The following is a 24,416-nucleotide window of genomic DNA, read 5'->3' on the forward strand; positions in this document are numbered from 1 at the left end:
GTATTTTGACCCCTTAAAATAAAATAATTAGACATCCTGCACTTGAAATAAGATGATTGAGATGACTTGTTCCTATTCTAAGTGCAAAATTCTTATTCCATTGGCAAATCATCTTATTTACCTGCTCAAATCAAGGACAAATACACACATTTTAAGAACATTTTACTTATTTCTAGTTCCGTTTTTGCAGTGCATTGCTAACGCCGCCATACTTAACAGTTTGGACAGAGCCCTCTAAATATTTGTCTTATAATTGTGGTTAAGCACCCCAACCATAAAACGTCCCATTTGGTCTAGTCCATGCAGGAAGATGCAACTCTGAATCAAGCTTCAAGGTTTTGATTCTGGAGCCGGGTCTCCTTTCTTGGTAAATATCCTTCAAGACTAAGTTGATGTTAAATTTATTTCACCGTGGACAGCTTTTCCCGGACAGTCACGGAAACTGCTGTGAACGGTCAGGGTTAGGATTTGCCTTAGCGTTAACCTGGCTAAAGCAGGTTAAGCTTTAGCCAGGAATGGGCCTTCCTGACCTATGTCCACACTGTACGCACGAGTTCAGGAACCGGGTCGGTGCCAGGAAGTCAACAAATTTAACTGAAGTCTGTCATTTCTGATGAAAAACAGTGGTCAAATATCCAGCCAGTTTGTAGGACTGGCTGCTCGCTCATAGATTATTCCAAAATATGGTGTTAAAGTTTTGTTGTTGTTGTTGTTGTGGAATTAGTATAAAATTGTACACTGCAGTTATACTTGCTGTTCACGCTTAGTCGCTTCTGAAACCAAAAGAAATAAAGCAGCTGAATATTACAGGGGATATGTTTGTTTGTAGGTAGGACACTGCGCTGTCCGGTGTACGCAGTCAGCAGATGTCCAGTTAGAGGGGGCAAAAAAAAAAGGAGCACCTAGCCTTATCACTCCGGACACCAACTGGAGTAAAGACAATTAAGGATTAGGTCATAGGCTAATCACAGCAATTAGACCAACAGTTTCCTTTGCCTTAAAATGCCCCCTTAATGCCTTGAGAGACAAAATTGGAGAGACCGGCACAAACACAACCCCACAGGCTGTCCTTACCAAAAAAAAGTGTACGGAAGTCCACGAATGAAACAGACAGATTAATTACTCAAATTAACTTAAAGGATTAGGCCTAACATCCAGACACGTTCTGATCCGGGCTGGAAAGCGGAATCTTCCTCCCAAATCCATTTAAACTCATGGAGCGTGCCTGCGTGTCGACTCATTGATCTTATCTATCTTAAATGACCATTAGGTCTGTCGCTGGGGGCTTAATTTTCTGGTTTGCTAAAAAAAAAAAAAAAAAAAAAGTTAAGCTGATATATAAAAGATTTCAAAGTTTTTGCAAACATTTGGCAGCACAAATGTTTTAACAGTATTTGATTTTCATTTAAGTCTTAGGCTTGCATCCCAATGATCAGAGCTATACTAGAGCCTGTAAATGTGCAGCGATGACCTGCAATTGAGTAAATCCAGACATTCTCATGACAACAGAAACATAGTTCGTATGGGTTATTTATTTTTGGTTGCTATTAAGGTGAAACTTTCCAAATCTTAAGTTGTGTTGTGTTAGATCAGCACACCCCACAGCACTCGGGGAATCAGTCCATCGGATGGCCTTTGTTTTGTCACCACGACATCCAGATGGCAAACTCCAGTCTCTGCTTCCGGATTTGGACAGCTCCGGTTGTGAAGGTTACCTTCCCGGCAGGCTGGCAGATAGGAGATTTTGGCAAGAAGTGAAAGATGGTGGGAGCTGATATGGACTTAATCTGAGCCAAGTCTTAGGATTTCTGTGTTGGTGGATTCCAGAAAGAGATGGTGTGGCAGAGCAGGCGGGGTGAGCTGAAAGACTCGCACCTATTGGTGCCACACGATGGTACGGATATGATGACATTCCATCAATTGGTGACAGAGAGACTCCCTGTTTGGAAAAAAATAAATAATTGTTAGCACAGCATTATAGCCTTGGAATGGTTCTGTGACTCGATAAAAATAAACAATTTTCCAGAAGAAATTAAACATGTAAGCAGTTTTTACATAATTGAATAACAAGAAGCTTCCATTTTAAAATTGACCTTAATATCCAACCAAAACTGGACCCCAACCTGTTTTTTTTTTAATTGAAGCATATGGTTAAAGCTTTTTGAAATGAGGGTCTGTTAAAAGGTTTTTATCATGTGGTACTTTAAAAGCAGCAGATCATTCTCTTGGCACCTTTATGTAGTGTAAATCTAAATGCTTTATTCCCGGAGGATGAAGCCAATGGCCAGTCCGAGAGGAGTCAAGACCACATCAGACTTCTACCACCTCAGAAGCCACTCCGGTCTTAACGACACCAAAACACTTTAAAACATTTCATTACCCCCTTAAACAGGGTCATGTATACGATTAGATGGGTATGTACACAGAAGCTGAAAAACAAAAAGGTGTATATGTGTTCTGGGTTAGAATCGCTGTCTGATATTACTGTGAAACAGCAAAAATAAAAAATGAAAATAAATAATAATAAAAAAGTAGTATATTAGGTTAGGAAGACCTCTGGTAGCCCAACATTGCCAACATCAACTACCTGTTTGAGTAATCATCAACTGCTGGGTAAATAACCTTCTAATGCAAATGTCACAAAGGTATTAAAGGTATACTATGCAACCGGGGTTGATTTTCCAGCGATGCTCCCCCCAGAGGGCGAAAGTAAAAGTGCACTGTCATAAAGATGCTCAGCTGTTCTGGTTTCTCCGTCAAGCCAGGCTCGGTTGTTTTGAGCTTAGCAGACAGGCGAACGCAACGAAAAGTTGAAAAAACGGCAGTACAAACAATGACTAACACAGTCAAAGTATGAACATCAGGGTTTCCCGCAACGCTCGCCAAACTCACGCTACCGCCTCGCCAACATTCAAAAAAATAAAATAAAATAAATAATAATAATAATAATAATAATAATAATAATAAAAACTCAATATACTTGCATGTTTATTTGACGTTAACACGCGGTTCTTTGTTGTTGCTTTCGCGCGTGCATATAGTGAATGGCAGGGCAAAAACACATGGAGTTCTCGGCGTAAAGCAAGACCGACTCTCGCGGTCTTGCACGAGACTTCTGAGCCTGTGTGTGCGGGCCGAGGGCTCTTGCAATTGCAAGTACGGTATTTCCCCCACAGACCACCAGGGCGGCCGAGAAAACCTTTGTTCGACCTGAAATGACTCATTTAATCATCCAAAACGGTATGGAACACATTAATTAACTGAAAAATGTTGCATAGTATGCCTTTAAAGGATTCATAAAACTGTGCTTGCACAAACCGCAAGCAGCGGTCCGCTTTGGCATCAGGCCTTCTGGGGCCAGCCCTTAACTTCAATTCCTCTGAATTTAAACTAAATAAAGGTGCCCAGTGTGTTACCTGCTGCTGGGAAAATGTTACCTGTTTGGAACCTTCTAACAGAACCTCGTTCCAAACTTTCACGTATTCCTTCAGTTTCCTTCGTTTAAATTGGTCCGCGCATGATTAGAATGTTCTTGAGTGCAAAACAAGATTGCAATAAAAGCACAATGTTTTCTCAATCATTCTGCAGCAAAAGTAAGCAATGAACCAGTGGTAATTGTAGAAGATTTACGAGCAAAACTGAATTTAAATCAGTTCATATGAAGATGTCTTTTTTTTCTCTTTATAGTAGGTACATCTGGTCTGGGGTTCTGTGAACTGTGACATCATCCAGGGGAGGCTGCTGGAGGTTTTCCTTTCCACTGTCGCTTCATGCATGCTCAGTATTGGGGATTGCTGCAAAGCCATCGACAATGCAGACGACTGTTCCCTGTGGCTCTACGCTCTTTCATGAGGAGTGAACGCTGCTTGTCAAGACTTGATGCAATCTGCTGGGTTTCTTAGAGAGGAAACCTTTTAACTAGTGTTGCACAGATACCGATACCAGTATCGGACGGGCCCCCGATCCAGCACTAAAATGGTGGTATCTGTATCGGCGAGCACCAACAAATAGGACACCAATACCATTTTGATGTTTGTATGTCACTTGAACGCAGCCTTCTCTCTCCCGACTAGTATTATACATGTTACATAAGTTCATGAAAGTTGCACTATTGTGGCATTTGAGAGCCAAAACTCAGGGTTTAAAAGATATTATTCAATTATTAATGTAATTTTACCATCTTACTGTTGCACTACTATTATACATGTTATAATTTCACCAATGTTGCACTATTTTGGCCTTTGAGAGCCAAAAGTTTATTCAACTATTGTCAGCCATTCCAGATAGGCAATAAAAGGTTCTACTACCCTAAGTAGTATGCAGTTCTTCATATATACACACACACATCAATTTCAAACAGATGGTATCGGTATCGGCCATTACCGCACAGCCAGGTATCGGGTATCGGTATTGGGGTCAAAAAATGGAATCGGCGCAACACTACTTTTAACCAAACTGTCTGGAGGATTTGATTGAATTTGGCTTTGCAAAGTGCCTTGAGATTAGATGTGTTGTGAATTGGCAGTTTATAAATAAAATTTTATTGAAATGAATTTACCTGTGAGAAATGTTAGAAATTATTTTTTTTCTGGTTACATTTTTGACTATTTATTATTTTCCTCCCCACATATTAACACCTTATCACTCTTCATGAAATACCTCAAACTTTGTTGTTTTATCCTAGATATAGTATGTTATATCAGGTGACCGTGGCACATACCATTTTTCTTATACATATTTGAGACACTTTTGGCAAGGACATACGATTTATATGAGCCATTTTCCATAGTTTTCAATAAGAGCGCCTTTATGTTGAAGACAATAAATACTGCCAATTCTAACTCACGTAATCCCAATTTAGAAGTGCTGACAGGGATGTCTGAAAAAGAGTCTGCTTCAAGGCATTACTTTCAGCTTTTATTACCCTAAATACTTATTTTAAAAAAAATATCAGACTGGCAGAATTTAATATTGTGCAATGACAGATTTGAGCAATTTCCTGAAACCTACCTGAGATTCCAAAGTGTGTCGTGAGAGGGGAAAAGCACCTGAAGGCTGGATAGTTTGAGATGGCAGGAATCCATTTTCAAAGTCATTAATTCCAGGCAAAGGGGTAAATCCAGGTCCCACGCCCAAACACGAAAAACCCGTTGGTGTCATTGATAGCTGTCTTTTTTGAAACGATGCTCTTACCCTAACAAGTGGTTGGCGGTAGACACCTGAGAAATCCAAAGTTGGATAGTGAAAATTACTGAGGCAGGTTAAGCTATGTGGTCGCAACTTTGTTGGTAGCCCCCCATCGTTGTTCACACTCCTTTGGCTTTCGTAGGAGCCTAATTCCATAAAGTATTCATTGCCATCGTGTGCTCTGTGCACGATTATGCCATTTGAGCCATCCTTATTGTTGCTTTTACTAAGATCAGGCATGGGTTGCAGAACGTCCTCGTGCCTCAGGTTCGTGGTTAACGTACGTGCAGGCCCGGGTAGGCCGACTTTCAGAACGTCATCCTCTTCAAGGTCTAAATCTGAATCACTTTCAATGTCTTTTGCATCTGTAAGGAAACAAATAATAAAAAAAAGGTTTAGAAAGAGAACATTTTGAGGTTATTAGTGTTAGAAAGCTGAATATTAGCTATTAGTGGAACAAAATGTAAGGCCAAGAAATTGGAATCGGTGGATTTGATAAATATAAAGGCGTTTGGGGTTTCAGTTGAAGAAGAACTGAGTTGAAATATCGAGAAGAGGTCAAAATTTGATTTCAATAATAAAGTCAAAACGATGAGAAAAGTCGAAATGTTGTGGAAAAAGTTTGAGATTCATTTGGGATTAAGATAAAAATATTGAGGATAAAAAAAGGTAACAATTATTTTGAAGAAATGGCAGGATGCTATAATTTCTGTGTTCTTACCAAGCAGGTTAGCTATGCGTCGGGATCTGTGTTTCACCGTTGCCAGGATATTTCAATGCTAAAAGAGGAAGAATGTCTTTGCTATGGAAGCCTAGTCTGAAGTTTAAAGTCATTAGCTCGTGTTCACTTGTTATGGCTTTGTAGGGTTTTAAGCCAGCATCGATTTCCCTTGATAATATACTTTTTCCTTCTTTCTTTCTTTCTTGTAATTACAACTTTTTTTCTCATCATTTTGGTAACTAAAAAACACATTTTATTTTCATTGTCTTACCATAGTCACGTTTTGTTTAGCTATCTCCCTGCATTAATTTAGAACTGTGTCAGTTACTCTTTTTTCCCTTGGCTCCTTCAGTCAGGACCGATAAACAGCTCAGGAATTAGAGCAACCTGTGTTGCATTCCATCAACTTCCCCGGTGTTAAAGCCTCTCGGTTTAGTCACTCCTTTGGTAAATTATCCCGTTTATCCTATTCTGACTTTACCTGAACTGTAAGGTTCTGTGTCCTATATGTTGTTTTTTTGTTTTTTTTTTGACTTCTCGTGACCTGTACTTTTTTTTTTTTTTTTTTTCTTTTTTTTTGATGATAAAATCATTTATCAGGAGTTGGCCTACCTCCTGCTTGCTTTTGAGTCCTTCATCGCCACAATTCATGACTCATAGGTGTGACTATTGTGAAATGACTTGTATTTTACTACTCTTTTGTATTAGGGATTCCAGAAGACTGAGGTGTTGTCTGCACCACAGAGTTTTTTGGTAGCATTTTTGTTTTAATATCCAAAGGTAAATAGTGTTTTATTAGCCCAGAGGCCCTGCGACAGACTGGCGACCTGTCCAGGGTGTACCCTGCCTCTCGCCCAGTGAACGCTGGAGATAGGCACCAGCATTATGCGGGTCAGAAAATGGATGGATGGATGAGCCCAGAGTCTAATCTCTAATCCCAACCCTTTTGCTTATTTCTGTGCAACTCCAAGACAAACTAGTAGTCTTATTTTCAGAGTTGCCAATTGGAAATACATTATGAATGTCCCCAATACTCCTCCCCAACACACAAGCACACCACCCCTTATTTGGAAAGCCAGAAGTCTAGATGCCCAGAATTTAACATGAAACACGTACAGAACATAGAATAAATGCAACCATGTATAAATGAAACCTGTTAAAACATTTAGTGCTGTACAACCCCTGTTTATGAATTTTACTTTGGAGTTTGAACTCACAAAACAGGGGGACACTCATTATCAGCTTTTATTGCTAAATCCTACTGGTTTTCTCGCTTGCTGCACATTTATGCACCTTCTCCACCCCTTCTTCTCTTCTTTTGGGGTGACTTTCTTTAAAGGTTATCATATGGAGGAAGTCATTTTTTTTAAAACCACGCTGCTTTTACGAGGGGCTTTCAGATCGCTCGAGAAATACAAAATCTGAAATATCAGTGACGCGATGAGTGACCCTTTTAGCCTCTTCCGTAATCAAAGGAAAACTCTACTTTGGAGAGTTTCACATCTACGATATGACTGGGAAGGTTGTTGATATTTTAGTTATAGAGGATGAAAAGTTAGTGATACAGACTGAAGTGTGTTTGTGAGTCTTATGGACAGATAGTCCTGAGAACCACGTGTCTGCTTAAAGGCCCACATCCCCTCTTGAGGTTAACTCGCCTTGGCAGGTTGGTGTGGACATCAGAGGGCTGCTGACCAGTTCCAGAGGAGAATAAAAGGGCTCACTAGCGCCGGGTGGCCCAGACGAATCGTCAGAATCAGCACCGCCCTGGTCTGCTTTGCTGAACAGCTTAACCCTGTTTGTAGATATAACGACACAAACTGCATGTGTTAAGATGTGGCAAAGTAAGCAAGTTCACGTGAGGACATTTTATGTAGTGCCGACCTTTTCTCGCGTCTGCCATTGCCAGTATCTCTGAACCCTTTGGCAAAGGGATTGTTGTCGATTTTCAGCTGCGTTATCTAAGCGACGAAGGAGGGGAAACTCAGTTCTTGCACATGGGACGTGCAGCATTGTTCTGTTGTCAAAGAGTCGAGGGTTACCTTTTCGTTCTGATAGGCAGTGACAGCGATGAACTCCGTCTCCGGGAACACGTAAGTCCTGAAGGTGCTGTATGGAAGCTTCATGATGTCGTTGGCTCTCACAATGTGAAACCTGGGTTGGTACTTATGCATGGAGTTTAGGATCGTCTGGCAAATCAACAACAAGTCATAAGCAAAAAACGGCAGCACCGACCCAATTTCTACATTTTTTAGAACCGGCGGGGGCCACTTACAAATCCGTGCTTGTCCGAGATGTTGTTGGTGAGTTTGAGTTTATGAAACGCAACCGGCTTGCTCATCCACTGCTCCCCCTTGGACGGACTGTCAGGGTGGATGTACATGCGCTTTGGCATCTCCGGGTCGGCTTTTCCAGCCACTGTCCAGCGGGAGTTGTGAAACTTGTAGCGGCAGTCGTCTACGGCGACAATGTCCATCAGCAGGATGTACTTTGTGCTTTCACTCAGCCCCTCCACACACACTTTGAAGGGTGGAAACATCCTCCTGGATATTGAATAGGGGAAAATGATGCATTCAAAATAATGGCGAGTCTTTTAAAGGAATCGGTGGATTGAAAGACAGCTGTCTAGTCAAAAATTCATGAGCATATGGAATTCCACCCTTTTAACTCACCTTTTGAACTATTAACATTAAAATATTTTCCGTTATGGCAATAGTTCTTAAATTTTTGACATATACATTATAGAAAAATTTGATTTGAAGAATTAAGTTTTAGCCTATAAAAAGGATTCAAACTGTTTAGTAGCTATTATAGTTAGTAAATCATTCAAATGCGTGCAAATGTTTTGCACGAGTTTTATTAGTTAAAATCTAGCATTGTTTCCCTTTTTTTAGCGCAGTGGGTCAACTTGCCTCCCAGACTTTGTGATAACCATCTCGGTCCCCATCTTGTGAAATTCGCTCCACAGATCCTTCGATTCCAGCGTGACTTTCGGATCGTCATCCAGCCACTGCTCAGGCTGTCCCACACTCTTCATGGACCGCGGGTGCACCGGCCGACTCCGGAGCTCCGCGGCGGCGCGCAGCCGTGCGTCCGCGGCCGCCCGTTCCGACAGGGGGTCGGAAAACGAGGCGGCGTCCGGGAGAGTCAGCGCGGAGGTAAGGGAGGGCTGTGCGCCGGGAATGACAGCTGGCAGAGGGAAGGCGTCTGCTCCGTGGACTTGGAAAGGGTGGTAAGCCATGGCCACCGCAGATATCGAAGCAAAAGACTCTCAATCAGTGCGCTTGCAACAGCAGCCTTTATGAGGGTGTTTTGAGTTCCTCGTAGCATGACCAATAAGTCTCGGAAGTCTTTGCATCTCCAGACGCATCGGTCCATAGGTGAAGGTCTATGGAGAGAACGACGCACATGGGGATCATGCGTAAAAGTAGTGTAAAAAAAAAAAAAAAAAAAGCACACAAACAAACAAATTGAAATAGCTCCACTCAAAGAGGAAACCTAGAGATTTGGACTGCCGCACGTCTGATGAACCCAATATCTGTGGACAGAGTCAGTCTAAAAAAAACACGGTGAGGGGCGGGGCGGTTTTAAACCCGCGCGCGCGCACACACACACACACACACACACATATATATATATATATATATATATATATATATATATATATATATATATATATATATATATAGATATATATAGATATATATATATAGATATAGATATATAGATAGATATAGATAGATAGATAGATAGATAGATAGATAGATAGATATATATATATATAGATAGATATAGATAGATAGATAGATAGATAGATAGATAGATAGATAGATAGATAGATAGATAGATAGATTTAAGGGCCTTTAAGCCCTTAAAGGGCCCCCTTCCCTGGAGCGGGAAGGGCCCTTAAATGCCTCGTTTTTGAAGCACAAAATAGGTAAAAATTAAAAAAAAGGGGTATGCAGTTCTGTGCAGTAGAGGTGTCGTGTTGTTTCTACCTTTCTCCAGCAGGGTGTGACAGGTGGACATCAGCCACAGGTGTTTCCCATCCATGCCAACTAGGAGGAGCACTTAAGGCGGCCGGAGACGGATGGAAGGCATCAGAGCATTAGCTCACCTGAGCGGTACGGTACCTGACTGGACCTTTGCTCCTAGTTCTGTTCAATGGTTCATAGTTTCCTGCGACTAAATCCTCTGTTCCTCTCTCAGGTTAACCCAAGCTCATATCTGGTTACATCAAGAACCCTTCTCAGAAAGATTTCTGGCAGTTCCAAGTCCCAAGAGCCTTCCTGGCATGCCAGTTGGCTGCTGCTCCTCTGAGTTCGCTGGCCTGTCCACACCTCTGCTCGCTACCAGCGACCAGACTCCCTCCCTCCGGTTCATCATTCACCATCCAGTTATTAGTGCTCACCTCTTTCTTTTCTTTTTTCTTTTTCTCTTCCCTACAGTCTGCGACCAGAGCCTGCGACAAGTCCCACAGTATGATGTTGCCACCAGCAGCTGGTGTCCAAGCAGTTCTTTCCATGTAGACCTGAGCCTTGCTGGCTCCTGGGTTTTCCTGAACATCCTAGCCAATTTTCATTGATTTGAGGATGATCTTATAGGTTAGATTGAGCATTCCAACAGGATGCTGACTCCCAAACACATATATGAGCTGGTTTTTAGAACAGTTAGAACAGCATGAAATTCTGAACTAGCCTTTCCCAAAAGCCTTCCATGTTGAATATTTCTGGGCTATGCTTAAGCGCCTGGTCCATGCCAGGAAACCAACCATGCTGTTTAATAATAAAATAAAATAAAAACTTTCTTTTGGGCTGCAAAACTATTTTCAGTTGTGGAAAAAACGAAGTGTGACATATAAGGGGGATAAATCAGTTCAGAAAATCAAAGTAGTTGTAATCCTTAACATTATTAAGTGAGTTGTCAGTACTTTTACCTTTTAAGTTGTACATTATTTCAACCAGTGAAAGCTCTGCTAGCCTTTGTAATGAACTGTGGGAAAACCAACTTTTGTGTTAGGTGGCTTTTGAGTTAGAGTGTTCTTTTAATGTTCAACTAACTATAAACATTGTTGCCAAATAATATTTCATTCTACTTTCTGTACAGGGACAATAAAGCTACATATTTATTAAGTTTTAAAGTTACCACAACTCATACTTAAGTGTCCAGTGTTTGAAACTCAGACTCTTACTGTTCCTGAAATTGCATTGTTATAATGCAGATAAAAAAAAATGTCCACTGAAGGACAATAACAGCTAATTTAAAAAGTATGTTTGTTGTTTTTAAGTAAGAAATTGGAGATACATAGTTTGTACATTACATTTTCTAAGCCACTACTACTTTCATATAAATTGAAAAAAAAAACAACTATAATGGTTAAGGCGATGTCCTGAACTTAAAATATTACTGAAGTTTGTTGCCCTTAAATAGAGTTCTACCAACTTTTCTTTTTTTTTATGGTGCAGTTTAAAAAGATCTAAATTCTGCCAGTAAAAGCGATCAACCATGCAGACAGAATTTCGGCCAAACCTTGACGGCGGCAACAAAGCATCTGCTTAAGGTGCAACATGCAAAGGGTCAATTGGGCAAAAGTCAGTGGGAGTTTAGGTATACCTTTAACCCTTTTTTATTATTATTATAGATTATCGATACAATCAGTTCTGACAAAATAAGCTTCCATGCACTGTCACTCCATCTGCAGCCAATTTCTGAAACCACTGATAGTTTGAAGTGTTTAGATGTAAATTATTTAAAACTGACGTTATGAAGTATCAGTAAATATTTTTTAAACCCATCAGATACTTAGCGGTACTATAATATAGGAAATGTTTTCAAGACAAGGCGTGTAAAAGGTTTAGAATTGGTCCTCTCTGCTCGCTCTTAGGCTCTTAAATGATTTACTGTTTGTCTTTTCAAACTTGCCACACCAGTGGATATTCTGGTATCTGTAGGTATTAGACATTCTGCTGGAGGAGGCAAATTGTCTTATTTAACCTCATCTTTCACTTCTTTTGGAACACCTGATGTCAGGACAAGGGGCCTTAAGTGACCCCTGTAGTTTTAACACATTTTCTTCATCTTTTTTTTAAAAGAATGAAAGCCAAAGAGACATTTCATAGCTTAACAAGTCTGTGCCTCGAGGCATCTGAGAGCGTTAGGTTGGAACCAAGAGGACAAAAAGGGTCCACAATACTCAATTTTACATGTGAGCTGGCATGCCTGAGGGAAAGTATAAGAATACAAACATTTACTAAGTTGTACTCTGGAGGGGTATACTACATTTTGCTTTAAAGTGAAAGGTTTACACTCACTTATGTCGTTCGTTCATTTGGGAAATTCCAAAAGGATAATGACATGGCTTTGTACTAAACTTCTACACTCAAATGAAACATTTAAGTTATATGCTGGCACATGTTTGAATTTATTTTTTATGCCAAGACCTCAAACACAGTGCTTCCTTGTCTGCCATCATGGGGAAGTCAAATGAAACAAGTCAAGATTTTATGAAAATTGTGGACCTCCACAAGTCCGGTTCATTCTAGATTACAACGTTCAAATATGGAGACAAATTTCTGCCAAAACGTTGCACACAAAAAAAAGTTTTGCACACAAACAAAACTTGTTTGCACACAAAAAGATTTGTTTCACACACAAAAAATGTTTTGCAAACTGTTCGCCAACCTTGCACTCAAAATATCATTTATAAGTTTTCCTCGAGCACAAAACGGTCTCTGCTCGCACAAAACAGCCTCTGCTCGAGTACGAAACAATCCCACTACCGCTGCGGTAAATTTGTGCCAAAAGTCACGTGATGCATTGAGTTGTTGTTGTTGTTGTTGTTCAGACTTCCCGACAGCAGGGGGCGCACCCGAAAGAAACTGAAACGCGCCGGTTTGGCTGAAGAAGAAAAACGTGATATCACAGCTAACAGCATTAGCACTCCACAGGTAACTTTCAAAGCTTTCCCGGTGAAAAAGTAATTGCTCACTATGGTGATAGATCATGTAAGATTTCAGTTAAAGGCCCTGCTATGTTACAGTAAGGGACCATGTTACTTTTTAGAGCAAATAACATGAAAGCTTGCCTTAGGTTGAACGCCATGCTAAAACAACTTTTGCTTTGTAATGCAGCCACTGTGGTTGGCTTCTGCTTTTACTGTGCTGTGTCAAATAAATAGTACCTGAGTGGATACCCAGATAAATGCATTGTTAACAGATTATCATGTGGTTTTTGTGTTGTTTTCAAATGACTGTCTATTGTTCTTATTGGTGTAAATCTAAATTGGTGTTTGGATTTGGTAATTTATCCTAAAACTGTCAAACCAATGCATGTATGCTTATGTGCAAAACGAATTCTTAATGAATTTAAAATAATTGCAACGAGTGGATATTGATTATATGAAAATTGGTAAGGAAATTAATTAAAAATTGCGTTTTCTAACATAAATATGAATGTTACAAGTAAAGCATATAGCAGCAGATCTAGATCATATCTCACTATCTTTCTAACTCCTTAATTTCTTCAAAGTAAAAATGAGGTCATCTGTGCCCAATTGCAAATATGTGTTGTGCACTTAATAAAATTGGTTTGGCCATGGCAAAAACCACAGCTGGAATTAGCCACATGAGCAGATATTTTCTTGAAAAGTTTGTTTTCATCGAAGTGGTGATTTATTTTTTTTCTTTAACAGTATTATCCTTTACATAACAATAACACATATCTGTTTTCCAGCACCCACTGATGAGGTGAAGGCCATCAAAGTTCTGGGCTGGATGGAAGGCTCCTACATAAACTCTGGTAGTCTACCAGGTCGACTTCCATCACGAGACTACCAAGACTTGAACAATTCAGGATTTGATGGAATCTTTAAACACATTAGGAGTTGGGCTTGTTAAAAAATAACTTAATATGTAACCGTTTTAGTTCCCAGTATTAACTACTTTGATCAGTAACTGTTGCAGCATGTCCTTCATAGCTCTTAGTGGAGCCGTTTAGGCTAAAAAAAAAAAAAAGTTAGGAAAAAAAAAGGCCAGGTTTGAGATTGTTCTAAATTTCCTGACAGTCTTACATGCAGAAATTGTTTTTCATAGTCCTGTTTTTGGCTTCATCCATTTCATCAGCCAGTTTTTTTAATACAGCCCGTTTTATTGTTAATATATGGATTGTTTACTGGGAAAAACCTGGAGAATTAATGGAGTTCTTTCAGTCTTAATTTGAACAATAAAAGCAATCCTTGTGAAAAAGGTGTATTCACTTTGATTAATATTGGTAAGAATTGGAAATGAAGAGTTTATCAAAGGGTATGTTTATTATGCAATGTGGAAAATAAATTAATTGTCTCACAATGTTTGCATCCTCAGTTTTAGTAAAAAAAGGGGTCATGTGCCCCTTTTTTTCAATAACCTCAGCATTTTCAAAAGGTTTATACAGTACCTTACACATTTACTATCACAATCCTAGCAATTCTACATTTTTATTCAGTGAATACACTAACTTAGTTACATTTTCCTGGCTAGATTTTATTACTTGAAAACCTTTTGCAACAATGGTAACCAAAATAAGATTAAACTCGTAAAGTGTTGGTCATACTGGACAGTAGCAACATTTTTATATATATATATATATATATAGATATCTGAACCGTGTGATTCAGAATGTCCCAGTGCATCCATGGCTGCCCTCAGTGCTACCAGTTGTTCGGGGCTCAACACATTGCCAGTTTCAGGAATAGTGACCCCACAGTGTGGGTCATCCAGCAGTCCACTGTCAATATGAGGCAGGCAGAGTCCCTGCAAGAAAGATGGAGATATATAGAGAATAAAAAAAGAGGCCATAATTCTGTTGCTACAATTTACTGAATATAATTTAATTCATGGAGCTAAGGATTGAAAAAAAGACTCCAAAATCCATTAATTATTTTAATAATAAACACATTTCAAAGAAAACAGTTTCAATGCCACCTCTCTGATGTTTTCGATGTTTTGTTGTATTGGAATGATCAGATAAATTAATTTCTGGTTTGAAATATATGCATTGTGAGAAACTGTATAATAGCACGCACAAAAAAAATCCATCTTACCTCTGTGATTTCTGGTTCTACCACAGCATGCTGGATGCTTCCCATCTCCCATAAGTGTCAGATTCCTCTCAGTTCTGAGTGAATGGTCATCTCAGCCACTGCTGATGGTGTGAAAACTTAGTTGTAGTCTTGGGATAAATAAATAGTGACAACAGAAGTTATCCAACATGTTTGACAGCTCAAGCAAACTGTTGTCCTCTCCTGAGTGCAGCACATTGTTGTATATGTTTGTTCCTGTGCACCACACGTCTCTCCAAACACGTTGAATTCTGAAAGGAGAGTTAAATCATGGTTTAAATACGTTATTTTTCAAAAGTCCGTTATACAGCATTTTTAGATCAGAGATAAAACTAAACAGTGCCTTTAACTGAAATCTTACATGATCTATCAGTGAGCTATTACTTTTTCACCGGGAAAGCTTTGAAAGTTACCTGTGGGGTGCTGATGCTGTTAGCTGTGATGTCACGTTTTTCTTCTTTAGCCAAACCGGCGCGTTTCAGTTTGTTTCGGGTGCGCCCCCTGCTGTCGGGAAGTCTGAACAACAACAACAACTCAATGCATCACGTGACTTTTGGCACAAATTTACCGCAGCGGTAGTGGGATTGTTTCGTACTCGAGCAGAGGCTGTTTTGTGCGAGCAGAGACCGTTTTGTGCTCGAGGAAAACTTATAAATGATATTTTGAGTGCAAGGTTGGCGAACAGTTTGCAAAACAATTTTTTTTGTGTGAAACATATCTTTTTGTGTGCAAAACAAGTTTTATTTGTGTGCAAAACTTTTTTTTGTGTGCAACGTTTTGGCAGAAATTTGTCTCCATATTCAAATGCATAAAGCCTTCAGGATGAACGTGGCGCCTTCAGCCTGAAGCTTAGGACTTTTATTACAAGTGACATCAGGGCTATAAGGGCAGATCAAGAAGACATCCCAGAAACCTGAACAAGTTTAGATATCTTCCAAGAGGATGGGAATGTTGTCCTTACTTAAGGTTGAAGAGTTCCTCACAGCTGCTCCACACAGGCTTTTACACTGACAAATATTCAACTAATTTGCTGTTCTGGGTGTGAAGTGTATTGATATATAATGCTAATGCTGACACATTACCATGTCATGTCTTAAGATTTTTTTTAGAATTAGTTTTTTTTATTAGACTTAATCTGCACTTTCTAATCAATGCTGTATAGAACCCTTACAATGTCCTTTTTTTTACCCCTGTAAACAATGTCTGATGTGGGTGAGAGTACAAAAAAAGAATATTGTCACGATCCCTAGGCAGTTGTGATTATTTATGTTTGAGTTTTTTATCTTTGGGATCGTGCATTTGTTCTGTTATTGTGTTTACATTTATTGATCGTTTCTCACGTCTCTTTTTAAGTTGCCTTCCAGCTGTTCTGTTACCTTTGATTATCCCACACCTGTGTCCTGTTTAGTTCAATTATCTCCTGTGTATTTAAGTTCCGGGTTTCTGTTCAGTCTTTGCTGGATCGTTAGTCTATTTTCCATCCTTGTCTGTGTTCATTCCTGGTCAGTTAGTTTTCTCTTTGGTATTTCGTCCCAGTCTGAAGCCTGCCCTTTGTAACCTCCTTGATGTGCTTTCTGGATTAAAAACCTCTTACCTGCTTACCGATGTCTCCTCACCGCTTCTTCTGCACCGTGGGTCCTCAACAAAAACCTCAATTCATGACAAATATAAATATCCTTTATTGTCCCACAGTGGGACTGAAGATAAACTTTGTAGTATTGATTAAGTTACTGAAGAGAAAGCAACCGAACAGAATAAGCAGATGAAGACTGAGAAAGAAAACGCTTACATTCCTTATTTTCTTTGAAGTTATTAAAATGTTTATTTTAACAATGAAATACTGTATATTAGTCAAAGTAACAAAAAAAGTAACAGATGATAGCAATAATTAAAGTATTTTTGTGGATAGTAAAGCCACTTTGATCAACTTTGGTGTCCCCATGCTGTTTTATACGATTGTTATAAAACTCCAAAATAAACTGCTGGAAGACAAAAAGTGTTATCCATAATAAGATAATAGGCTATTTTAACAAAAAGCAAAAAACAAACAAACAAAAAACAGTTTAACGAAGAAACAACCCTTTATAGTCCCACAGAGGGGAAATTTGTCTCTGAGTTGCGCACAAAGGAGCAATTTGTGGTCAAAAGCCTTGCTCAAGGACCCAGAGTGACAAACTGAGTTTCAAACCAGTGACCATTGTGGCCTATTAAACAGATAGGCCTCAAAAGGGATGTGCAGTTGAGGATATTTTGAGAACACTCCAGTAGACACTGGACCAGCTAAACGTAAACCCAGAATTTCAAGTAGTTGCTAATGCCGCAAGCCATCTGAAGTTGGAAATAGGGTCTGGAACCAGAAACCGCAAACCCAGCTTAAAGGACCTATAAGTAATAATGACACCTACTGTTTCCAATTAGAACAACATATACACAACAGCCTGCCTCTGAAAACAGCCTCTGTCGTTTCCTCAACGGTCTGTTCCTGTGAAGCCCCGCTGAATTTTTACTGCCACAGGACAGCTATATGATGCTGTAATCTGTTCTATTTCTGGTCCTCTTCTCTTACTGGCTTCTATGTTCGCAGTCTTCAGCTCTTTTGCCAAGATAAAATACCAAATCTTATACTCTGTTTTGGAAACCCCAGGAACTCTCATTGGATTGGCTCAGAAACCAGGAAGTAAACACGGGCTACACACTGCACCAAAGTATTTCCCCACCATGCCTCTAATTTTATACAGATTGGTCAAAAAATGTCCTATATAAGGACAGAAAGATTGGTCAAAAATGTCCTATATAAGGACAGAAAAACATGAGCCAAGGCCTTAATTTTCCATGTGAACTTAAATTTGGGATTACAAATAATGAGATCACAGACACGGGAGGTTAAAATTAGGTGAAGTGGCCTTGTCTTCTCCTCTTTTATAGGATGAAGAGCTCAATAATCTGGGAGGACCTCTGAGTTACATTGCTATCCATGAAGTTCATTTGAGGATATGCAGTGGGTAAATGGCTTTTAATCCTTGACTTTAAACCTTAGGACGGACTTTTCAGTCAGAAAGTGGCTGTTGTGTTCTGAAAACAGGACCTTTTTGTTTTTTACCGACCTGTTTCCTGTGTTGTTATGACCCTGCCAAACCTTGCTCTACATTTCAAAGGGGCATCTGTCCTCTGGGGATTGGCCAGAAATGACCCTACATCCTTGACGGGATTATCTTAAGTTAAACATGAAAAACAACTGTTTATATTGAGCTAGCCTTTGTTGGGGCACTGTTTTACACAATAAATACAGAGAGCCATGCTTTAAAATGCAATATGTTCAACAAGCAATTGAAACTTTAAAATTACTTCCACGTGTTATACTGTCCCCTGACTACTGATACCTAATTTGACTTTCCCAATGCCTTTTCTATCCTTCTTGCAGCACAGCTCAGTCTCCTGTCCCAAAGAGTGGATGGCCTGCAAATTACACCCAAAATTCATATCATCCAGGGGGTAAAAAAAAAAAAAGACCCAGAACAACATCTAAACTATTGTAGACCTCACTTACCTAAGTGAAATTCACTGTTTATGACTGAAAAAATAAGAAAGATAGCGGGTAAAGATGGCATCCAAGTGAGAATTCCAAGTAAAAACTACTGCTGATGCACCCCCCCCCCCCCAAAAAAAAAAAAAAACATCTTCATGATCTCAAAGATCTTTGGGAAAATACCCTTTGGATTGACATACCAAACAGGTATCATAAAATCATAAAGTGGCCTAGACTGAGCCCAGAGATAAATTCCACTGATTTGCATTGGCTTGACCTTAAACATATCATTCATGCATTAAAAAAAAAAACACCTCCACAGGTGTTTCAAATAATCATTACTTTTTTATCTCAACCACTTGATGCCACTTGTTGCCTCCAATGGCAGCAGACATACTTTTTGTCTAGAACAGCATTTATACACATCAAGGGTCAGGATGGTGTGGATAACCTATTTCATTAATGATTGAGTACATCTTTACTTACGTATTAATTTTTACTCAGCTAATCCTTGTCTGATATTTAAATTTGAGGATGAAATATTTAAATATGACCCAAAAAAAAGTAATAAATACTTTTTACAGCAATTAAAAAATAATCACAATACTTAAAGTCGTACGCCTTTTTGAGAAAATGTGAGCCCTGATGAATTATCGTAGATAGAAAAAAAGATTACCGTCCATGCGGTTAGGTAACTTTCAACCCAGTTTGATTAACCTGCCCAGCCAGGTCGATGATGCGTAGCATCCTCTGTGCTGCACATTGTTCTCGTGTGTTTGTGAACACACAGATACTGCGAGATTTCAGCTTGTAGGCAAGGTTACAGTTTGATGCGAGAAGGCAGACATTGTTTCACAGCAATGAAATTCTGTACCTTTTAGTGCGGTTTCTGTCATCTAGAGGGAAGAATAAAATGAATCAACTTTTGTTTTCGTGTTTGTACAGACAAAGTAATATAAGGAAGACAGTAACAGCTATACCAAAGAGAACCCACTTCTAACTTTAGCTTTACTTTCACAGGCAAATAAACCTGAAAATGGTTAATTTAGCCTCATTTACTCCCCTAAATAGGAATCCAGTTAATAAGTGTGGTTTACTGTGTTGAAAGGGAAAAAGCCACAATATTCTCTCCAGACCTAAAACAGTTGCGATGTTATTTTGTGTTGGTGTATTAGATAAAAACTCGTTATAACACATTTAAACTTTGATAAAACATGACAAAATATGAAAAAAGTGGAGGAATTGCTGATCCTTCCTCTTTGTTGGAGATAAGAACATAGACTAGATAAAGTTAGAAAGTAAGGCAAAGGACTGAACTGATGGATAGCATCAAGGACACTACCCGAGGATAACCAGATTTTAAAAAGACGAAAAAAGAAACCATGAACATGCTAGAAATTTGTCAATGATGTCAATGCCTTCCAATGCAAAAAAAAAAGCTGTGACCTGGCTCAGAGCGAAATTTAAGCAGAAACTACGCGGCGTTCTTGGTGTTCACGGTGTTCCGTTGGCGCTCTGAGGCAAAGCTCTCTGGGCGTCTATGCTGCGCTGAATGACAAGTTGGTTGTAAATGCAACAAAAATCCTGTGTTAAAAAGGGTTTAACAGAGGTCCTCTCAGGAGACCATGCAGAACGGTACAGCACTTAATCAGGTCAGCGAGATTACTGGAGGACCTTTTCAGCAAACACCGTAGGTGTCGAGGCTTCTTACCTTGGCTGCACTGTGGTGAGCGTCTATTGCGTTATAATCCAAGCTTCACAGGTTTGATCAGAGTAAGAGTCTTATAAGGTATGTTAGGTCAGATTGAAGCCTTAAAGCAAGAAAGGGCGTCAAGGACACATTAGTGATGGATTAACAACAATACTTTGCCAAGGTTACATATGGCCATGGCTGGAAATGACTTTCGACACCTCATACCTTTGGATGCTTAATTATACTGTTACATTCTAGATTTTGCAAATTTGTCAAATTTTTGAGAGCAAAAGAAAGAAAAAACCTAAGCAACAGGGTAAAGGCTCATAAGCGTTAATCTCACTTTATGTTTTTCCTGATAAACTTTCCAAAATCAGAAAAACAAAACATTTTCTATTAGGAAATGGAAAAAAAAACAAATTGTGAGGATTACGCCATAATTTCTACACTTTTGAGAGCCGCCATTGTGATTCTGATATTTTTTCTTTTTACCATAATAGTATGTTTCTGTCACAAATATTTCCCCAGGTACCAGTAGAAAACCGAAACCGTCAATGAAGCCAGACGTACCTCTGTGTGAGGTGAAAAAAGCATTTGGAGGAAAAGGAGTAGGTTTTAAAGTCGGGTAAGAACCTTAACCTCACCATACCTTTAAATCCAACTACATAATGAGACCATGGAGTCTAGGGACACGTTTCACACTCTATGAACCAACAAGGACACAGCAGAGGTATAAACAGTTCTAGGGCAGCTGACCAGCAACAGAGTGGACTTTCTCACAGGGAGCGTATTTTGGCATGTCAATCGGAAATCTGAAGCCCTTATTGCCGTTACGTAACCACAGTGACATTTTGGCGATAATTCACACCTAACACAAAGACACAAATCAAAGACATTCATAGAGAACAGAAGAATGAGAGTTCATAGAGAAGGTCCTCAAAAATGAAAAAAAAAACACCCTGTAAAAAGAAAATGACAAAATTTAAAGTTGAGCTGTACAGCCGAGGAGAAAGACTTGTCAGAAGGGGGAAAGTACTGTGCAGTTGGTAATAGATGATTCAATTAAAGAATAAAATGTTGAAAGTACCAAACGAGCTGAAGGTGCTGAGTGTGTCACAGTAATATTAACGATGTCGCCCCGTCCCACCCCACCCCTCAGTTTTGAACTAATAAAAAATGTTTGACAACCCACAGCGTACAGGAGTTTCGATGACAGTCGAAACCGTCGAAGTAAAATGATCCCTTTGTGTAAAGTAGCTTCTGAAAATGTATCTGCTTCTTTGACTATGGCTAAAGCTGGTCTTGCCATAATGTGAAGGCGCATTAAATGTGGCATTGCAACACCTAAACAAGAATCTTGGCCCAGGATTAAATGGATTTAGCGATCAACACACAAATCGTCTTTTCTCAGACAGTTCACTTGCTCCCAGAAAAGAGCAAATACCTTTGGTCTTAGCCTTTTGTAAGCCACTCGAAGCCATCTGCGTCTGAATTTTTGTGAGGCTCGCTCTAGACTGGGGCACATTGTCAGCTTCTGAGAGCAGCCACCTCGACAAGCTAATTCTGTTTAATGTGAGTCTAACTTTTTCTAACCATTACTTACACTATATCGCTATCAGATGGATGGACTGATGGACGGATGGATGACAACCTATGCAACAAACCCAATCTTTGAGGAATCTAAAACAGATAATTACATATTCTGCATGTATGAAATATAGACCTATTTTCCTGTACCTGACATATAATCTGATGAAAATTGTCCTGTTCTGGGTTAGGATTACCAACAAAAAATAAATAAATCTGTTTGCTTAATGCCACCATAATGAAAGAGATTTCTTATTACTGTCTTCAAACGTAATAACCTTACATGTATTAAAATAAATGGTCCTTTAAACAATTTAGGCATGACAATGAAATCGCTGTTTAAACTTTAGCTAGAAAAATTATACCTGTCTATGCATTTAAGACCATACATTAAACCCCTTTTTATGTGACATCTTGGTAAAATCTGAGAAAATAATCCAAGATACCAGGGAGATTGAAGAGATCCACAAATGTGGTTTTCACTTTGCATCCAATTTCCCGATAACTGTGCCATATTCATATTTTCAAGGAATGTCCAACTATCATACTGTTTAAGAAAGACAAACATTGACAAACCTGTTTCAATCTGAAATGTGCTCAGCAACCCAAAAACCAACAGCAAAACAAAAAGTTAAGAGAGAATGATTATCCACACTGAAACAAGGGAGGAAAAAGCCATTACGCTACAAGCAACATAAAAAGACAGTTTGAAAATTCCCAAACAAACAAATACCTTAATTGTTGGAGACATTTCCTGAAATCTGATAAAACTAAAATGGAAGTGCATCATGTGTGAGTGTTTTGCCACAGAATGGGCTGGTGCACTTTACAAAACGGAGGACATTACGAAGAAAGAAGATTATGTGGAAATACTGAAGCAACCTCCAGTACAGCCGGAATATTAAAGCCTCCAAATGGAGCCTGAGCATACAGCCAAATCACAAACACAGACTTAAAGGGGACACATCATGCTTTTTATTTGCCTTCCCTTTCACATTTAAATCAATCAGTTGTGGTCTATAAAAAGTGGAACTGCAATGCTTTGGTCTGAATTCCTTGTTATTGTTGCGCCTCAGCCCGTCTTTTGCTCCTGTTCTGAGATGCTTCTAAGAGCAACTCGTTATGGTACTGTCTCTTTAAATGCAAAATAGGCATTTCCCCTGTTATGCTGATGACACTCACCTATATTTATCCATAAATCCTGATGAATCCAATCAATTACTTCGACTACAGCCATGTCTTGATGACATCCAAAGCTGGATGACTTTACATTTTCTGCATTTATATTCTGACAAGACAGAAGTTATAATCTTTGGACCAGAGTCCTCAAAAAATAAAGTTCTTAATCAATCACTCAATCTGGATGGCATTAACTTGGCCTCTGGTAATAAAGTAAAAAAATCTTGGTGTTATTTTTGACCAAGACATGTCATTTAAATCCCATATTAAACAGGTTTCCAGAGTTTCCTTTTTTCACTTCCGGAATATCGCCAAAATTATAAACATTCTATCCAGGAACGATGCTGAAAAACTGGTCCATGCATTTGTTACTTCAAGGCTGGACTATTGTAATTCTTTGCTATCAGGAAGTCCACGAAATGCAGTTCAAAGTCTTCAGCTGATCCAAAATGCTGCAGCAAGAGTTCTGATGAAAATCAACAAAAGGGATCATATTTCTCCAATTTTAGCTTCCCTTCATTGGCTTTCTGTTAAATCAAGAATAAAATGTAAAATTATTCTTGTTACTTATAAAGCCCTTAATAATCAAGCTCCATCATATATCAGAGCTCTGATTACCCCGTATGTTCCTAACAGAGCACTTCGCTCTCAGACTGCAGGTCTACTGGTGGTTCCTAGAGTCTCTAAAAGTAGAATGGGAGGCAGATCCTTTAGCTATCAGGCTCCTCTCCTGTGGAACCAACTCCCAGTTTTGGTCCGTGAGGCAGACACCCTGTCTACTTTTAAGACTAGGCTTAAAACTTTCCTTCTTGACAAAGCTTATAACTAGAGTGGCTGATGTTACTCTGAGCTACCTTTATAGTTTTACTGCTATAGGCTTAGGCTACTGGAGGACATCAGGATCTATTTTTCTCACTCTATCAAGTTCTACTGTTCTTCAATTATGCATTGCTTGTCATCATTTCTGCTTATAACTTTTTGTTCTCTCTCTTTTTTTTTCTTCATAGTAGGTACATCTGGTCTGGCGTTCTGTTATCTGACACATCATCCAGAGAAGACAGATCACCCGCTATTATCATCTAATGTAGAACAGATTACTGGATCAATGTGTGCTTCTGTGCTTTTTTGTCTCTCTTGTTGTGTCTCTGTTCTGATCTTCTGTAACCCCCAGTCGGTCGAGGCAGATGACCGTTCATACTGATCCCGGTTCTGCTGGAGGTTTTTCCTTCCCACTAATGGGTTTTTCGTTTTTCTTTCCAATGTCGCTTCATGCTTGCTCAGTATGAGGGATTGCTGCAAAGCCATGGACAATGCAGACGACTCTCCCTGCAGCTCTACGCTTTTCCAGGAGTGAATGCTGCTTGTCAGGACTTTGAAGCAATCAACTGGTTCCCTTATATAGGAAATTTTTGACCAATTTGTATAA

General features: G+C 39.3%; 1 protein-coding gene across 1 annotated transcript; it reads right to left on the bottom strand.

The window, feature by feature from the left end:
- Positions 1-1,521: 1,521 nt before the first annotated feature.
- On the bottom strand, positions 1,522-9,475 carry LOC105924100 (T-box transcription factor TBX3). Its single transcript, XM_012859990.3, has 7 exons — positions 8,821-9,475; positions 8,184-8,451; positions 7,951-8,097; positions 7,793-7,869; positions 7,567-7,703; positions 5,011-5,552; positions 1,522-1,939 (listed from the first exon to the last, which is right to left on the bottom strand). The coding sequence occupies exons 1-7, from the start codon at positions 9,147-9,149 to the stop codon at positions 1,712-1,714; spliced, it is 1,728 nt and encodes a 575-aa protein (XP_012715444.2). The 5' UTR covers positions 9,150-9,475; the 3' UTR covers positions 1,522-1,711.
- Positions 9,476-24,416: the final 14,941 nt, after the last annotated feature.

This window comes from Fundulus heteroclitus, chromosome 11 (assembly GCF_011125445.2).
Source record: "Fundulus heteroclitus isolate FHET01 chromosome 11, MU-UCD_Fhet_4.1, whole genome shotgun sequence".
Taxonomy (NCBI): domain Eukaryota; kingdom Metazoa; phylum Chordata; class Actinopteri; order Cyprinodontiformes; family Fundulidae; genus Fundulus; species Fundulus heteroclitus.

What these genes read in the sequence shown, in the direction of transcription:
- LOC105924100 (XM_012859990.3), bottom strand. Translation starts at nt 9,149, where the DNA reads ATGGCTTACCACCCTTTCCAAGTCCACGGAGCAGACGCCTTCCCTCTG. An exon ending in TCTCGGACAAGCACGGATTT is followed by an intron (nt 8,098 to 8,183) that starts GTAAGTGGCCCC and finishes TTGATTTGCCAG; the next exon opens with ACGATCCTAAACTCCATGCA. An exon ending in GTCCACACCAACCTGCCAAG is followed by an intron (nt 5,553 to 7,566) that starts GCGAGTTAACCT and finishes GTTTCCTTACAG; the next exon opens with ATGCAAAAGACATTGAAAGT.